This window comes from Xenopus tropicalis, chromosome 2 (assembly GCF_000004195.4).
Source record: "Xenopus tropicalis strain Nigerian chromosome 2, UCB_Xtro_10.0, whole genome shotgun sequence".
NCBI classification, from domain to species: domain Eukaryota; kingdom Metazoa; phylum Chordata; class Amphibia; order Anura; family Pipidae; genus Xenopus; species Xenopus tropicalis.
In genome coordinates this window covers 140,525,172-140,544,046 of record NC_030678.2, presented here as the reverse complement: position 1 = coordinate 140,544,046, position 18,875 = coordinate 140,525,172, and the positions used below count along the sequence as shown (strand labels likewise).

General features: G+C 42.0%; 1 protein-coding gene across 2 annotated transcripts in view; it reads right to left on the bottom strand.

The window, feature by feature from the left end:
- Positions 1–8,525, bottom strand: part of mars1 (methionyl-tRNA synthetase 1) — a 42,761-nt gene extending 34,236 nt beyond the window's left edge. The window contains exons 1-6 of one of the 2 annotated variants that reach the window (XM_031895993.1): positions 8,067–8,525; positions 6,659–6,749; positions 5,919–5,997; positions 5,649–5,783; positions 2,747–2,822; positions 628–800 (exon numbers count right to left, since the gene is read on the bottom strand). In XM_031895993.1, coding sequence (XP_031751853.1) covers positions 628–800; positions 2,747–2,822; positions 5,649–5,783; positions 5,919–5,997; positions 6,659–6,749; positions 8,067–8,169 — 657 coding nt within the window. In that variant the 5' untranslated portion in view covers positions 8,170–8,525. 2 annotated transcript variants of the gene reach the window in all.
- Between the last annotated feature and the right edge of the window lie 10,350 nt (positions 8,526–18,875).

The window sequence follows — 18,875 nt, the reverse complement described above, 5'->3', positions numbered from 1 at the left end:
TAGAGGGAAAACTTTGAGAAAGGGCCAATTTTCAGGAGTTCGGCGAATGACACACAGGAAGATGTGTTGCCCCTGGTAGCAAATTTTTGAATTAGACAACACATCTTCCTAAAAATGCCTTGCCCTAAGCTAACATTGTAATTGCCGCTAGTAAATTACATTACTCATGGCGATTTGGCTTTATTATGGGAAAAACCAAATGTAGGCATATCCATGCAATTACAATATTAGCAACATGCATTGCATTTTAGGGAGATTTGATGCCCACAGTAATGAATCTTTAACACAGGCAACAAATCGCCTCATGTATTATAGCCCTTAGAGTTATTCCTTCATATGTCTTCAATGGAACCAAATTCTTATGAAAGTGAAGAACAATGCATCTGGCTTTACACTAGAAGGTAATCAGAAAGCTGTTGTGCCTCTGGGTTGATACAATTAGGACTTTGCAGAAGATGCACAATGTCTAGCCTAGTACTTTGTCTGGCTTAAAAAGTATTATGTGACAGAAAATTCACCATTTTGCTGTAAACCTGCCCTGTGTACAATGTATACCATGGCAAGATGGTTTTGCTGAACTTATATATAAAGATGACATGGGCTCATGCTGACAGGGCAATACTTTACCTCATGCTCATTGCAGGTTGGTTTGCCAGATGGGGTAATGGGTACAGGCTGCTTCTGGAGGTAAGGCTTGAAGACTGAAGAACCCCCATCTTTCATTAGGAATGATACAGCTTTCTGGCACTGTTCTAGCTGACTTACAGTTTGAAACCAATGCTTAAGTAATTTCATCTCTTCTACAGAAGAAGGAAACATGGATTATGAGTTAGTGGATTTAAAAAGGCACCATATCACACTGAAAAGTTTCCCATACTAGTGTTAAAGGCAGCCACAGCCCACTCTCTCCATGTGAGGAAAAAATACAAATATTGACATATACATTACAAGGTAGGCTTACGCCTGTAACCACTGCAGTCACAAGCACATGGACATATCAAATACGTGGCACACTTTCATGAATAGGCTCCAAACCTGCATAGCATTCCAAGATATGGCTGGCAGTGTCTCCAGTCTAAAGTCTGCCTTGGCCATGACAATATCATACTATTTTCCACTATTTTCTGAGCTGCTGGCTGATACAGTCTGCTTTGAAGGAAGCATTTTGTTGGAGATAGGAGCCTTTTAAAGGCTACCACCCAAGTGTGACCAAATAATTTCATATAGTAGATTTAACAAGTATATTATAAAACAAAAATTAATAACATCTCTTTTTATATTAGAAAGTATGCTATATATCATATATATAATATTGCATATTGTTGATCAAACCTTTTCTCACTATTCACATCCCAAAGTAGCAGGATAGAACATGTGTTAGGCTCTAGTTACTGAGTCTTAAAGGACAAGGAAAGTCAAAATCTATTAAGCACACTTTTAAATAGTACTACTATTGCTGTGTAAAAACGCTATATTTCTGGCTTGCCTAATGAAAGATTAACAGAGATACACTTACTACAAACTACATACTTGTTTCAGTGAACGGCGCCGCCATCTTTAAAAAGGGATGCCCATACCCTTTCCCTCAACGTCTCTACTGCGCATGCGTCCCCAACATCCTGCGACTTTGACCAGCTCACAAATCAACTGCCCCCCCGCACCCGCCGGCACCCACCCACCAGTGTGCAGAGCCACCAGCACCCACCCACCAGTGTGCAGAGCCACCAGCACCCCCCCGTCCGAACTGTTTGCGCTGCCCGATGCCCGCTCCCCCCCAGCAGCACTCGCCTGTCGTGTTGCAGAGCCGCCACCAGCACCTCCCCTCCGCTTCCTGGTAAAAATACAACTGTGCTGCCATATCTTGGGCTGACAAGATTAACAGGTTGCACTGCCCGCTCGCCCCCCCCCCCCCCCCCCCCCCCCCAACACTCGCCTGTCCTGCAGCTTCCACTTCAAATGGCCTGGCTCACCGCTGTACGCACTATTTATATAGCGTGTCGCCATGGCAACCGGACGCTTGCCGGTCTATCTCGGAAGGGGAGCGCGCCTTCTTGTGCTGCTGAAGAGGGACATGTGCGCATGTGCCGCCAACAGTCCTGGTCACGAAGTCAATGCCGGAGCGAGGCATTATGGGAATCCTCTTTACCCAGCACAGCGTTTTTTTTTTCCTGTTTGGCTTCTGATCATCTGAGCGATCGCAATTTGGGGAGACTTAAGGGCAATATTGAGACAACTGAAGGTAAGCCTGCAGCTTGAGATTAACTCTTTGGTAGCCTTTCCTTCTCCTTTAAAGGGGTTGTTCAACTTCAGAACATAATTTCAATATAGCTTACTCTTCCCTATACAGAATAATTACCGATATATGTAAATTACAGATAATAAATGGTCAAAGAGATCCTCAGCTTGCTAGTTTATACTGAGCTGCAACAAGCATATCCTGGATATACTGCCGGTTATTAATGGTTTTACATGCTTGTTCCTGAAAAAAATCAGCATCCTACTATGAGGGGTATTAGACCGAATTTTGTAGGTGTAGGGAGGGTGAGCATCAAGATAATTGATTTTTTTTTTTTTTTTTACAAACAACAAATACAAATTTAGGGCTTCTACTGATTTCAATGTCTAATGCAATTTAACTTCCACATAAAATTATTTAAAATGATAAGAATTTTGTTCTATTTCCGAGTGTTGCACTGGTTCTGGTTTGGGAGAAGCGGAGAACTGCACATTTTTACGCTAATATTACCTGGCAGACTAGACGCGTCCTCAATAAGAGGATAGAGAGAGCCCCACACAACAATATCAGCAACAGTGAGTGCATCCTAAAGAAAAAGAGAAACCGTGATGAACCAAGAATAAAGACCGTAGAACAGGGGAACCCCACAGTTTGTTTATGATGTAGTCTTATAAAAAGGAAATTTGTGTACCGTTAGATCCTTCTACCTCATCATTTCAAAACAAGAGTTCATAGGGTAGCAGTCACTGATTCAACAACCAATAAATGGTGATAGTTAAAGTGGCCATACACAGGAATGTTTAAGCTGACGATTCTGGCCCTTTAGACCAACTTGGCAGCATATCGAGCCTCCTCGACTCATATCTGGCTAAAAATTGGCCAGATGTCTATCAGACCGCCTTAATTTTCCCAGTGGATAGAGGACTGCATTAGCTCACTGATGCGATCCTATCTCTGACACCTTATATTTCCATTGTTGTAATCCAATTGTTTAAGGCAGCAATTTCAGCTAGTTCCATAGCATTTAAGCTATGTAAATTTCAAAAGTACTTATGCTTATCCTTTAATAATTTGAATCTGTGATAGACAAGTCAATGTGTTCAGTTGGTTATTAAATAAGTAATAAATAAAAAGCAACATTTAAAAAGCACAATAAATGAAAGTCACTTCTAGGTTAGTATGCTTAAAATGTTTATTATAGTGAGTGTGTCCTTTTTAGGGATGCACCGAATCCCGGATTCGGTTTGGGATTCGGGCCGAATCCAGCCTTTTTTTGAAGGATTCGGTTTTGGCCGAATTCTAGGTCCCGGAGTTGGGGGTAAGCCTCGCACTATAGCTTATATGGTGGGTGCACTTAAATGTAGTAGTTTATAGTTTGGGTAAGCGAAAGGGCACACATTTAATTAAGGCACACCAAGTATCGAGTTAAAATCAATTTTTATTATTAATTGCTACTAAAAATTGGTTAAAATACACTAAAGGGGGACAGGAAAGGTTAAAAGAAGTAAAGCCGTGTGTTTGTTAATGTAGACAGTATCACTTTTACTATTGCAACATTATAACACTGTTGCAACTGGAAGTGTAATTACTATAGTTGACACTAAGAGAGCTATTACAGAGTTAGGGAAGTAAATGGATTGCACCAACTGGCTTATTAAGGATTTTTACTACTATTAGTGCGATTTTCTTAAGATGCGTAAAGGATTTCTCCCAATAGCATCTCAGGGATCATTTATACCGCTTTTGGTCACTAGCCTAATACTTTCTCAATAGAGGAATATATTGAGACCCTCACCGTTATGCCATGCACACATAGGTAGTTCTCTCACTAATATTTTGAGGAGAAATAATATATATAGTCTGCACCGGTTCGGTCTCAAATACGGCTCCGCAATAGAAGAGGTTGAATTGCCAATTACACATGAATCCGCTTAAGCATGAGGAGACTATCCTTATTTCTGTTCTTACACAGTGACTCTCTATCGTGTCCCAATTCTACTTTTGTATTGACAGAAGTATCGGTATCCTATATATCCTTTTAATATACAGGGTGCGGGGTCAAAGGTCATTAACGTGCTAATTGCCAGTGCTGTAAAACACCCGGCGCATCTTTGTGAGCTTAGTCCAGCGCTATTAAGGTTGTTAATAAATAAATTAATAAGTGTCCGGTTTTGTTCAGTGCCACCCAACCTACCCGGGAATCACTTATTAGCTTAATGTGCCGCTAATTCCATCCGGTGGGCCGCCTGTATCGAGCGTTGTTCGGCGGTACTTCTGTACTTACACTACTAATCACAATTGCAACTTTAAAGCCAGAGTTACACAGGCGGATATTTGTGTCCCTTGGCAACCAAAAGCTGGTGCCATCAACATTAGCTGTCCCTATTCTCTCTCAGTGCCGATCATTACTATTAGTTTAGTGTTATTTCACGGATCATAACGGTGAGGGTCTCAATATATTCCTCTATTGAGAAAGTATTAGGCTAGTGACCAAAAGCGGTATAAATGATCCCTGAGATGCTATTGGGAGAAATCCTTTACGCATCTTAAGAAAATCGCACTAATAGTAGTAAAAATCCTTAATAAGCCAGTTGGTGCGATCCATTTACTTCCCTAACTCTGTAATAGCTCTCTTAGTGTCAACTATAGTAATTACACTTCCAGTTGCAACAGTGTTATAATGTTGCAATAGTAAAAGTGATACTGTCTACATTAACAAACACACGGCTTTACTTCTTTTAACCTTTCCTGTCCCCCTTTAGTGTATTTTAACCAATTTTTAGTAGCAATTAATAATAAAAATTGATTTTAACTCGATACTTGGTGTGCCTTAATTAAATGTGTGCCCTTTCGCTTACCCGAATTCTAGGTCCCGGCTGAGCCAAATCCAAATCGTAATTAGCATAAATCAGCATACGCTAATTCATATCTGGTCCTAATTAGCACATGTTAATTAGGATTTGGTTCGGGATTCAGCAGAATCCCTCAGGGTGGGTTCGGGCGAACCCAAAAAAGTGGGTTTGGTGCATCCCTAGTTCTTTTATATTATAACATCATTGCAGGTGTGAGTGGTACCATTCCTAGAAGACACACAAGGTCAGAGGTTTAAAATTTCAGGCTAGAAGTTTAATCAGGGATGTCCAACATTGTGGTCCCCCAGGATTTCAAATCCTTGGGGCTGCTAGCTGACCCTCAATAACCCATTTGGGTTAGAATGCACAAAATATTTCTCAGTTGGGCAGCTTACAGTATCTGTGCAGTTGTAATGTTCTGCACATTCTTCTAAGAAACCTACATTCAGGTTTTAGAGGAAAAAAATAGGGACAGGGACCTTTTCCTGTGGATAAGAATTAATATCACATGGGATGACAAACTCAAGTAACATCATGGAAAAAACCCTAGGCATACTCACTTTGACAAGGTACGGACTGGGCTTTCCTGCAAGGCTTTGATCCAGATGACTAAGTGATGCACTGAGAGATGCTATAACTTCTTCCTTTTTCCTTCCCTGAACCACATGTGCATATAATGCAGCAGAAAGTGCTGGCTAAAGTGAATATAAGTGATATGCTTATTAAGTAACATATAAATGCCAGACAACAAAGATTATTTCAGTCTGAGAAAATTTTATTAGACACAGATGCAAGTCCATTTATCATAAATTATGTTCCAGATATCCTACCTGAAGCTCGACTGCTTCCCATTCCAACCACTGATTACTTAGATTGCACACATCATGACCAGATGACAAGTAGAAGTATCTAAAGGGTGAGGGGAAAAAAATCTTAGTACTTTCACTTTCTTTATAAGAAATACTCCCTTTATAATTTCATATTAACCTAACACAGAACAAAATCTCTTCCGGAAATCTTTTCGATTAACCACAGTTATAGTACTGTACCACTGTTCTTAGAGATACTATTCTCTGTTATATAACAATCTCATACATAACAAACATTCTTCTGTAACTAAATTATTGGTCGATTTAGGGTTGGTTCAACCTATTGAAATTTTAAAGATTCTAAAGGAGATAGAAAGGTCAAATCACTGGTTGGGGGGCACCCAGCATAGCACATAAACACACACCAGCTGGGGGTAATGTTTGCTGAACACCACATATTTTTTCTTTCTCCCAGACATCCCCTGGCAGGCTCAGGCATGCATATTTACAGTACACAACTTTTTCCAAGGTTTCTGTACTTCATTCTCACCCTAGCAGAAAAGGTACTTGGGTCACCTGAAAGGACAACAGGAATGGCAGCACGAATTTAAGCAAACAGTACCCTGGGTGGGTGAGTCTTTAGATAAAAAAAAAAAGCACTACCAGTCTAAAGTAGTAGCAATATATATATATATATATATATATATATATATATATATATATATATATATATATATATATATATATATAAGGTTCCTTACCTGCAGACTGCATTAGATAAGAAGAGATAATTTCCATTTTCCAAGTCCAGTGCTGGCAGTCTTGGTTGTGACATAAAAGGAACAATCTTTTCTAAGGAGAAAGAAGTAAAAAAAAAATATATATATTTTAGTAAAAGCCCACTAATGTTTTATTCTGTCCAGAGCAGGTTACTGAACTTAAAGGCCATTTAAAAAATAAACACACTAAAGCTGGACAAAACATGCTTGTTGCTCAATCATTATCTAGTAAAAGCTTTGCCAGATGTCAGTTGGGCTGGCTGAAGAATGTATTCTTTTACTTATAGTGTATGCAAACCGTATATGCATTGAAAACTATATGCTTTATTAATAGAGATAAATTGCATGCCTCCAGTCGCCTGTCTTTTGTCAATATTTTTCATCTTATTAAACTTCTCCACCACTCCCCAATATATTTATTCAATATTCCAAATATATTGTAAAATGACCAATCAGCTACTTACTTCTCTGTAAATACAACATGGTATAGCAAAGGCAACATGTTCTGTTTTTTTAAGCAGCTACCTGCAGCAGTAGTGTATGTATTTTTATGCACTACAGTAAATCCATCAACAAACTGTATGGCTGTCTTGCGTTCACAAAAAATGCTGCGCATATAGGTTTATTTGATTTTTATTGATTATGCATATGGTTTTATTTAATTTGGTTTATTTTGAATTGCAGGGCTCAGACAGTGATCCAAGAGATTACCACACAGGTTGACCTGTCAACTATTTAGAAACTCCGCACTAATGCACCCAAAATAATAATAAAATACCTCTTTATTGTTAATTTCTGTTACTGGCCCAATAAAATGGATCAGTGGTCAGCCCTGTTGGAATATCCTCATTTCCTTAGTAAAGCTACTATAAAACACAGCAGAAGTGCCACCCAGATGAAAAACAAGTGGTAAAGGGTACTAAGAAAACATTTTCTCAATTTTTTCCTATTTTCTCAAGAGAGACAATAACTTTTCTCATACACAAACACAAAATAGAAAAGAAAGAGGATATGTTAGAGAAAAAAAAAAGAACAATCTTGTTGGACAAGTAGACTGGCTGCCTTTGACTTAGCACTGTGCTGTCCCCTACAATCCCCCTCTAGCAGTTCAAATCCCTTGCTTTCAATGTCCTCCTCCAGCTACCAGCAGATAGGTATGCCTGTCACACGGACACAACCCATGACACAAAGTCAGCCAGATGATCACTAGTAGTAGTGTTTAGTATCTACTAGCAGTACGATAACTGTTCTTGGAGGCAGGCAAAGTAAATGGCAATGTGAAGTAGTACGTTTCAAAGTAGTCCATCTGCCCTGTGACCAAGATCCAGACCAGCCCAAGAGATCTCTCCTATCCTTGCCTAGTGACACCCACCTACCGTACAGCTCTTACCTTCCTGCTGTAGCCTGTTGATATGTACATGTTCAGCCCAGAGAGCGGCAGCAGCCAACACCTTCACCCCATGAGGGTTCCCCTCGCCCACGAACAACTTCATGTTCACTCAGCGAACAAATACTTCTCTACCTGCAAGCAGCCCAAAAGCCACAGCTGATGCAACGCATATGAAAACCGGCTACACGTGTGTCGCAAGGCGCATCGGGAAGTAGAGTCCCTCACAACGCTATACCAGGGTGGAAGGAAGCGAACTAACCCTGTGCGGACTACATTGCCCAGAGTACATTGCGAGGGACACGTTCTTCCGTGTGCGCATGCCTACGCATGCCGCATGCGTGAAGTACGTGAGGAGGTTGCACTGTGGTGCTCAGTAGTGAATTACAACGTTATTGCATTTTGTTATAATTATCATTATTTATCATTTTATAGCGCCCACATCACTTATTACGTAGGTCTTAGCAGAGATTAGAGCAGTTTGCTGCACTCTGACCTGTAAAGCGTATAGTCTGTCAGGAATACAAGTCAATACACTATTTTATTATCAACTGGTTAATTGGGCTGTATGTTTGGGGCGTGTGGGAGGAATACAGAGTAACTTCAGGAAACTGACCTAGACACGGGCAGCATGGAGACAGGGCGCTTGTAGATGTGCTTGCTGGAGTTGGAGTCGGATTTAAAGGACAAGTCAACCCAAAATATAATTTTTGCCTAATAAAAGAAAACTATTCTAAGCAGCTTTGCAATATACATTCATTACAGTTTTTTAAAGGTTTTTGAGTTATTTGTATATATAATTGCTATTAAAGGAGAAGGAAAGGTTAAGTCTAAGGCACTTTGGGGTGCCAAAATGTTAGGCACCCCAAAGTGACTTTAATCGCTTACCTTTTACCCCGGGCTGGTGCCCCTGTTAGGAGAAAACTGCACCAGCCGGGGTATCTGCGAGCATGGTCTCCTTTTCCTTCGTTGCACACTTGTGCATGCGCAGTAGAGTAAAAAGCCGAACTTTAACAAAAAAGTTGGCTTTTCACTCTACTGCGCATGTGCTGGCCCAGGGATTTTGACACAGACGGAAGCGATCGCTGCAGGTACTCCGGGCTGGTGCGGTTTTATCCTAACAGGAGCACCAGCCCGGGGTAAAAGGTAAGCGATTAAAGGACAAGGAAAGACAAAGTCACTTGGGGGTACCAAAATGTTAGGCACCACCAAGTGACTTAAATCGCCTACTTTTTACCTTGGGCTGGTGCCCCTGTTCTGAGAGAACAGCACCAGCCCGGGGTAGCTGCCAGCGCTTCCTGCTTCATGTGCGCATGCGCAGTAGAGTGAAAAAGCCGAACTTTAACAGTGAAGTTGGCTTTTCACTCTACTTGCGCATGGGCTGGTCCCGGGGGCCCAGCAAAAGGAAGGAGGAAGCGCATCGTTACAGGTTCCCTGGGCTGGTGCTGTTTTCTCCTAACGGGCACCAGCCCGAGGTAAAAGGTAGGCGATTAAAGTCACTTGGGGGTGCCTAACATTTTGGCACCATGCCAGCATTGTGTCAGTGTATGCTGTCTGTGTGTGCTATACACACCGGCAGCATAGGGCAGAGAGAGTATGGCACACATAGGCAGGGTAGGGCAGGCAGAGTATGGCACACACAGGCAGGGTAGGGCAGGCAGAGTATGTGCCATACTCTGCCTGCTCTATGCTGCCTGTGTGTCCCATACTCTGCCTGCTCTATGCTGCCTGTGTGTGCCATACTCTGCCTGCCCTACCCTGCCTGTGTGTGCCATACTCTACCTGCCCTATGCTGCCTGTGTGTGCCATACTCTACCTGCTCTATGCTGCCTGTGTGTGCCATACTCTGCCTGCCCTATGCTGCCTGAATATGCCATACTCTGCCTGCCCTATGCTGCCTGTGGGAGGTGAACCTGGCAGGGGTTTGTTCTGGGAGTTTGTTAGCATTTGATAATAGTCATTATATGGTCCCTAAGGTGTGTAATTATGTGCTGGGGGCTGCTGTGCTATCCACAGGGGAGGCATATGGATTTAAGGTTGTGTCTTAATATGACATAATGTAATTCTTTCACATATGAATGAAGGTTGATATCCCTATAGTGAGCACAACCATTTTGGATTTTGCTGCGCTACCACCATTAATGTGGGTATAGTCTTAAAAGCTCTTGTGATTACATAGGTGTGGTTTAAAAACGGGGAGTGGTCAAACTGGCTTCCATTATCGGCCCTCTACCGCGTTGGCCAGAAAAATTCCGGCCCTCGGTACCACAGAAGTTGGACAGCGCTGCCCTTAAGCATTGCACATACCACCCTCTCTACACCCCACTGGGAAATGGATAAACACAACTCAACGCTCTACAACAAAAGACCACCCAAAATAAATATGAGGTAGACATATTTCAATGTAGAATGTCATGTTTATTGTTTATTCAGTTTTGTATTAAAATTAATCTTGAGAAACATGTACAAGTATGATGACCAACCAATGTATGTATGTACACTATATGCACTTTTTTCAATAAACAGAATTGTTGAAGAAAAAAAAAAAAAAATATATATATATATACAATGTGGACAAAAACAGGTACCAAGAATTATATTTTAGTTTGTTAAATATAGTACATTTTTGTCACGTCTCCCCCATACATCCTTGCCTATTACTGCACTTTCTGAAATTGTGAAACTTCACCACTCAGTTTTGTTATTACGAAAGCACATGACAAAGTGCCAAAGTGCTTTTGAAACCATTTCAGTTTATAAAGTGGTGAGATAACATTTTTATGTAAATTCCATTGCACCATCAGTTGAAAGGAAACTTTCAGCAAAATAATTCTCTCTAATAAACTAGAGCTCGCTAAAGGGGGCCATACACATTCAGATTTTAGTAACAAAAATTGGATATCAATCATAAATTTAAATGCAACAATCTAAAACTAACGTTCACACTGAAATTGTATTAAAAATAATAAACCGAAGGATTTTCTGAACATGAAATAGTTGGTGAAAGTGACTTCCTGGAAATGCATTGTAGGTCCCCCAAGGATATCGTCAGATACAATACACGTGCAGATATTATTGTTATCCAACCAAAATTTTCTAACCTGTCCAATCACCTAAACGATCGATTGCCATGGTACGGAAATGATCGGACCAATAATTCAGAACCCACTCATGGTCTGAATCTCGTACGAAATATAGTTTCTATGTTTCAAAAACATAGATTTTTTTCAGCATTAACCTTAGTGCTCTCAATGCTTCTCTTAGCATCGCACCTTGAAGCTTTTTCTGCTAAGCTTCAAGTCTAGACCCAGTTCCTGCAGTACAGGGGTTGTATGTTATTGGTTGCCTGTTGGACTACTTTTCATCTGTCATACTCACCTTGCTCCCACTCTCAGGCCTTAAAAAAGTGCATGTGTTGCTGTCTCTAGCGCCTATTGGCACTGATGACACATGGTGCAAAAAAAAAGGCACAAAACAAGTTACAATATATTTAAAAGCTAATTAGAATGGAAGAGCATCTTTATTTCTTTTATAATTGTATTTTATAATTTTAGTGAATAATAAAATGTAATTATGTACAGGGGCTATAGAGAGCACTAAGGTTAATGTTAAAATTTACCATTTTAATAAAACACATTTACGGAGTTCCTTGTTTAAATGAGCTCTAGTTTAAAGGACAATGAAAGGTTAATATAAATTAAAAGTAAGTCTAAAGGCATTCTTTTTAAGAACTTACTGCATATCTAAATTCCCAGATCCCTGCTTGCATCTCTGAGATATGGTGCTGGCAGCCTACAGCAGTGTAAAGACTACAGTGACATCACTGAAATATCTCTGTCCTTCCTGTAGGTGCCAGCGGCAGCCTTCCTATTCTCTGAGCATGTGTGTAGCAAGTATGAAGCAAGGAGGGAAATGAAGGGAGAATACCTTTTTAGAGATGGCTGCCTGTTCTAGAAAATGTGAAGTAAGTGTGACTGAGTAAATATTTGATTAGGTGAGCCAAAAGTGTGTTGTTTTTACTAAACAACAGGGCCAGAACTAGGGGTAGGCAGAAGAGGCAGCTGCCTAGGGCGCAATGATTGGGGGGCGCCAGGCAGGAGCCTCTCCTGCCTACCCCTAGTGCTACTTTGTCATTGCCTCCGCCGCTTGTCATTAGCGGTGGAGGCAATGACCGATCTAATCGCACCGCCCCCCCCCCCCGCACCTCCTCCTGTGCTTCGGCGCGCATGCGCCGCTCGGGGGGCGGGGAGGTGGGCGGAGTTGGCTGACCGGGTTGCCTAGGGCGCCCGGTCGGCTTGGCCCGCCCCTGCTAAACAATAGGAGGACTATTGGGCAGTATGCTTTTTAAATTTTGACTTGCATTCTCCTTTAATAGAGAGAATTATTTTTATGATAGTTACCCTATTAAAAAAAGAACTTGAGGCAATAACTCATAGTAGCTAGGAAACAAAGTAGGGCATTGTCTTACAAATAAGCAAGAGATTATTGTCTTTTTCTTTAGAGGACAAGGCATACTTTATTTACACCTGAAGAACTGGTCCCTAACATTACAGAAGCACTTCCACTGCCTTCTTTTGTATTATTGTTTGTATAAGAACATTCCTAGAAGGCACAAACCATTGGCATATGAATTCATAATATATATTTTTTTTAAACAGCCATTTGCAAATGTAAGTCTTACACATCTGTGCTTTGTGCATCATTTTAATCATAAACTAGCAAGTTTAAATGTATCTTATTGTACAAGCAGAGATGTACAAAACTGGACCAGTGCCCATGGTATTTGGTTACTGTCTCTAACTTCTTTTCTAAACATAATCTGTGCTGTGGCAGGCCTGAAATGGGCTGATTTGTAGTTAGCCCTGAACAATGGGAAATTTTTGTGTTCAGTGAAGGTGAAAACCAGAATCATCCCCTGTGTAACTTGAGTTGACCTACTTATTGCTCAAACAATCCACAGTGTTGGAACATGTGACCAATCTTGTTTTCTGGGCTCCATAACCAGAAATTAACCCATGTGCTGTGCCATAGCTACCATAATGAGGGCTAATCAAAAAATATGAATTTGAGAAACACCAGTCAGTAGGGCCTCTCCATTCTTGGCTGGTATAGTAATTGGTATTTAGAAAAAATATCACAACTGGAGAGGGGAATATTTTGTTCAAATTATCTCTTATACCTAGAGAAGTGGGGGTGGGGTGGTATTATAGTATGTGGCTGCTTTTCAACAGCAGGGACTGGGCATTTTCTTTAAAAAGAAAGGGAAAATATGATGACAAATACGGATAAAATACTGCAAAAGAACCTGTTTCAGTATTCTTGAAACTGCATCTTGGGAGGAAGTTCCTCTTTTGCTGGACAGTTATCCCAAACACAAGGCCAAAGTAGCATTGGAGTGACTTAAGTACAGAAAGGTTAGTGTCCTGCAATTACATAGTCACAGCAATCGGTACCTCAGAGAATTTGTAGCAGTATTGAAAGGGAACATATTGTGTGATAAATGGAATGTGCAAGTGCATTATACTCCTCTAAATATGGATGGAAAATGCTTTAAAAGTAGCATTTTAAGTTGACCTATTGAACATTTCTGCACAAACCCTACTAGTCTCACCAATCTCTTCCATTTCTTGCTGGTTCTTTTCCCAGGCTGTGCAAGGGAGCCAGCGGCATGCAGCACACTGCACTGTAGGATAGGAACCAATCAGCAGCTAGGCTGACCTGATAAGGAACTCAAGCCTGTCTATGCTTGTGCGACTGCAGGGCTGTGATTGGCTGTGGGAGCTCATTATTTTTGTCCAGAAGTGATATCTGCGTGATATCAGCGTGCATAATCAGTGGCATAACAATAAGGTGCTTGCCCCCCCCGGCAAGAAAATATCTGGAGGGGCCTGGCACGCCTGCAAACCCTCCCCACTCCCTCCTGCTGCTGTCACTTGCATGCAATTAGGAGAGCAGGCCAGGGAGGGGGATTTTATTAACTATAAAGGAAGCAGACCCAATGGTTTGGGCCCCCCTGTCCCCAGTGCCGCCCTCAACCATTAGGTTTGATCCTTCTTTGGTTACGCCACTAATGAATCCAGAATTATGGATTTTTATGTAAAATCATGTTTTATACTTGGTAAAACGAGCAAATGTCATGCCAAATGTGAGAAGTTTTCGTGTGCATCTCCAAAGCTGAGAATGCCCATGAATATACAGTGGCTTGCAAAAGTATTCGGCCCCCTTGAACTTTTCCACATTTTGTCACATTACAGTCACAAACATGAATCAATTTTATTGGAATTCCACATGAAAGACCAATACAAAGTGGTGTACATGTGAGAAGTGGAACGAAAATCATACATGATTCCAAACATTTTTTACAAATAAATAACTGCAAAGTGGGGTGTGCGTAATTATTCAGCCCCCTTTGGTCTGAGTGCAGTCAGTTGCCCATAGACATTGCCTGATGAGTGCTAATGACTAAATAGAGTGCCCCTGTGTGTAATCTAATGTCAGTACAAATACAGCTGCTCTGTGACGGCCTCAGAGGTTGTCTAAGAGAATATTGGGAGCAACAACACCATGAAGTCCAAAGAACACACCAGACAGGTCAGGGATAAAGTTATTGAGAAATTTAAAGCAGGCTTAGGCTACAAAAAGATTTCCAAGTCTTGAACATCCCACGGAGCACTGTTCAAGCGATCATTCAGAAATGGAAGGAGTATGGCACAACTGTAAACCTACCAAGACAAGGCCGCCCACCTAAACTCACAGGCCGAACAAGGAGAGCGCTGATCAGAAATGCAGCCAAGAGGCCCATGATGACTCTGGACGAGCTGCAGAGATCTACAGCTCAGGTGGGGGAATCTGTCCATAGGACAACTATTAGTCGTGCACTGCACAAAGTTGGCCTTTATGGAAGAGTGGCAAGAAGAAAGCCATTGTTAACAGAAAGCCATAAGAAGTCCCGTTTGCAGTTTGCCACAAGCCATGTGGGGGACACAGCAAACATGTGGAAGAGGGTGCTCTGGTCAGATGAGACCAAAATGGAACTTTTTGGCCAAAATGCAAAACGCTATGTGTGGCGGAAAACTAACACTGCATATCACTCTGAACACACCATCCCCACTGTCACATATGGTGGTGGCAATATCATGCTCTGGGGGTGCTTCTCTTTAACAGGGACAGGGAAGCTGGTCAGAGTTGATGGGAAGATGGATGGAGCCAAATACAGGGCAATCTTGGAAGAAAACCTCTTGGAGTCTGCAAAAGACTTGAGACTGGGGTGGAGGTTCACCTTCCAGCAGGACAACGACCCTAAACATAAAGCCAGGGCAACAATGGAATGGTTTAAAACAAAACATATCCATGTGTTAGAATGGCCCAGTCAAAGTCCAGATCTAAATCCAATGGAGAATCTGTGGCAAGATCTGAAAACTGCTGTTCCCAAACGCTGTCCATCTAATCTGACTGAGCTGGAGCTGTTTTGCAAAGAAGAATGGGCAAGGATTTCAGTCTGTAGATGTGCAAAGCTGGTAGCGACATACCCTAAAAGACTGGCAGCTGGAATTGCAGCAAAAGGTGGTTCTACAAAGTATTGACTCAGGGGGCTGAATAATTACGCACACCCCACTTTGCAGTTATTTATTTGTAAAAAATGTTTGGAATCATGTATGATTTTCGTTCCACTTCTCACGTGTACACCACTTTGTATTGGTCTTTCACGTGGAATTCCAATAAAATTGATTCATGTTTGTGGCTGTAATGTGACAAAATGTGGAAAAGTTCAAGGGGGCCGAATACTTTTGCAAGCCACTGTAATTGGACATATTTTTCTGGCAACATTTTTGGTTTTAGTTTAATGTTATCATAAAAGATATTTTAATTAATAATAAACATCTGAGCTTTTTCTGCACAACTGACTGCGATACAATATTTTAAAAAAGACTTTAACTTTATCTTGGGATGAAAAGAAATTTTAAGAAAAACAATAATTTTTGATCTTTTGATAAGTAGGCCCCAAAGTGTAATTTGTCTTTATGACTTAAGGCAGTGCTGTCCAACTGGCGGCCCGCGGGCCAGACCCCCCCCCCCCCCGTGTGGCCCCCCCACCTGTCTGACTGCTTTGATGCCTTACCTTTGTGTAAGATTTAAATGGCATCAGAATTGAGATTAACTGCCCCCCCCCCCCTGCATGGTTCACACCTCAGATTCAGGCTGTAATCCCCCTGTGTTGTTTAAACATGTAATACCCTATGTTGTTCACACCTTTTAGTTTCTGCATTGTTCACCCCCTTCAAGGTTCACATCTCAGGCTCAGGCTGTAATCACCTACATTGTTTACCTATTCACACCTCTGACTATAGGAGCAGTGCCAGGATTGTGTGTAGTGTGTGTACAGAGAATGGAACACACAGCAGCATAGGGCAGGCAGAGTATGCACACACAGGTAGCATAGGGCAGGCAGAGTATGGCACACACAGGCAGCATAGGGCAGGCAGAGTATGACACACACAGCAGCATAGGGCAGGCGGGGTACGGCAGGGAGAGTATGGCACACACAGGGGGAGTAGGGCAGGCAGAGTATGGCACACAGGTAGCATAGGGCAGGCAGACTATGGCACACACAGGCAGCATAGGGCAGGCCGAGTATGGCACACACAGGTAGCATAGGGCAGGCAGAGTATGACACACACAGGCAGGGTAGAGCATGCAGAGTATGGCACACACAGGCAGCATAGTGCAGGAAGAGTACTGCCTGTGTGTGCCATACTCTGCCTGCCCTATGCTGCCTGTGTGTGCCAAACTCTGCCTGCCCTATGCTGCCTGTGTGTGCCATACTCTGCCTGCCCTATGCTGCCTGTGTTCCATACTCTGCCTGCCCTATGCTGCCTGTGTGTGCCAAACTCTGCCTGCCCTATGCTACCTGTGTGTGCCATACTCTGCCTGCCCTGTGCTACCTGTGTGTGCCATATTCTACCTGCCCTGTGCTACCTGTGTGTCCCATACTGTTCCTGCCCTATGCTGCCTGTGTGTGTCATACTCTGCCTGCCCTATGCTGTCTGTGGGAGGTGAACCTGGCAGGGGTTTGTTCTGTTAGCAGTTTGATATAGCCATTAAATGGTCCCTAAGGTGTGTAAGTATGAGTTGGGGGTTGCTGTGCTATCCACAGGGGAGTAGGAGGAATATAGATGTAAGGGTATGTCTTAATATGACATAATATAATTTTTTCACATATAGTTACATAGTTACATAGTTACATAGGGTTGAAAAAAGACCTGTGTCCATCAAGTTCAACCCATCCAAGTAAACCCAGCACACCTAACCCACACCTACCAATCTATACTCACATACATAAACTATAAATACAACCACTAGTACTAACTGTAGATATTAGTATCACAATAGCCTTGGATATTCTGATTGATCAAGAACTCATCCAGGCCCCTCTTAAAGGCATTAACAGAATCTGCCATTACCACATCACTAGGAAGGGCATTCCATAACCTCACTGCCCTCACCGTGAAAAACCACCTACGCTGCTTCAAATGGAAGCTCCGTTCCTCTAATCTAAAGGGGTGACCTCTGGTGCGTTGATTGTTTTTATGGGAAAAAAGAACATCCCCCAACTGCCTATAATCCCCTCTAATGTACTTGTACAGAGTAATCATGTCCCCTCGCAAGCGCCTCTTTTCCAGAGAAAACAACCCCAACCTCGACAGTCTAACCTCATAGTTTAAATCTTCCATCCCCTTAACCAGTTTAGTTGCACGTCTCTGCACTCTCTCCAGCTCATTAATATCCTTCTTAAGGACTGGAGCCCAAAACTGCACTGCATACTCAAGGTGAGGCCTTACCAGGGACCTATAAAGGGGCAAAATTATGTTCTCATCCCTTGAGTCAATGCCCTTTTTTATACAAGACAGCACTTTATTTGCTTTAGTAGCCACAGAATGACACTGCCTGGAATTAGACAACTTGTTATCAACAAAAACCCCTAGATCCTTCTCCATTAAGGAAACCCCCAACACACTACCATTCAGTAGATAGTTTGCGTTTATATTATTTCTACCAAAGTGCATAACTTTGCACTTATCAACATTGAACCTCATTTTCCAGTTTGCTGCCCAGTTATCTAATTTTGTCAAATCGCTCTGCAAAGCGGCAGCATCCTGCATGGAACTTATAGTTTTGCACAATTTAGTGTCATCAGCAAAAATAGAAACAATACTGTCTATGCCCACCTCCAGGTCATTAATAAACAAGTTAAACAGCAAAGGCCCAAGGACTGACCCCTGCGGTACTCCACTAACCACACTGGTCCAATTAGAAAATGTTCCATTTACAACCACTCTTTGTACTCTATCCTTCAGCCAGTTCTCTATCCAATTACAAATATTATGTTCTAGGCCAATATTCCTTAATTTGATCATTAACCTTCTGTGAGGTACTGTATCAAACGCTTTAGCAAAGTCCAAGTAGATGACATCAACTGCCATTCCAGCATCAAGGTTCCTACTCACCTCCTCATAAAAGGCAACTAAATTAGTCTGGCAAGATCTGTTACGCATAAAACCATGCTGGCACAAACTAATAGTCTTGTGAACTGCAATGTATTCAAGTACCCTATCCCTTATTACCCCTTCCAAAAGTTTTCCTACTACTGATGTCAGACTAACAGGCCTATAGTTTTCAGGCTGAGAACGGGATCCCTTTTTAAATAACGGCACCACATTAGCAATCCGCCAGTCTCTTGGCACCATGCCAGACCTCAATGAATCCTGAAAAATTAAGTGAAGAGGTTTGGCAATCACAGCGCTCAGCTCATTT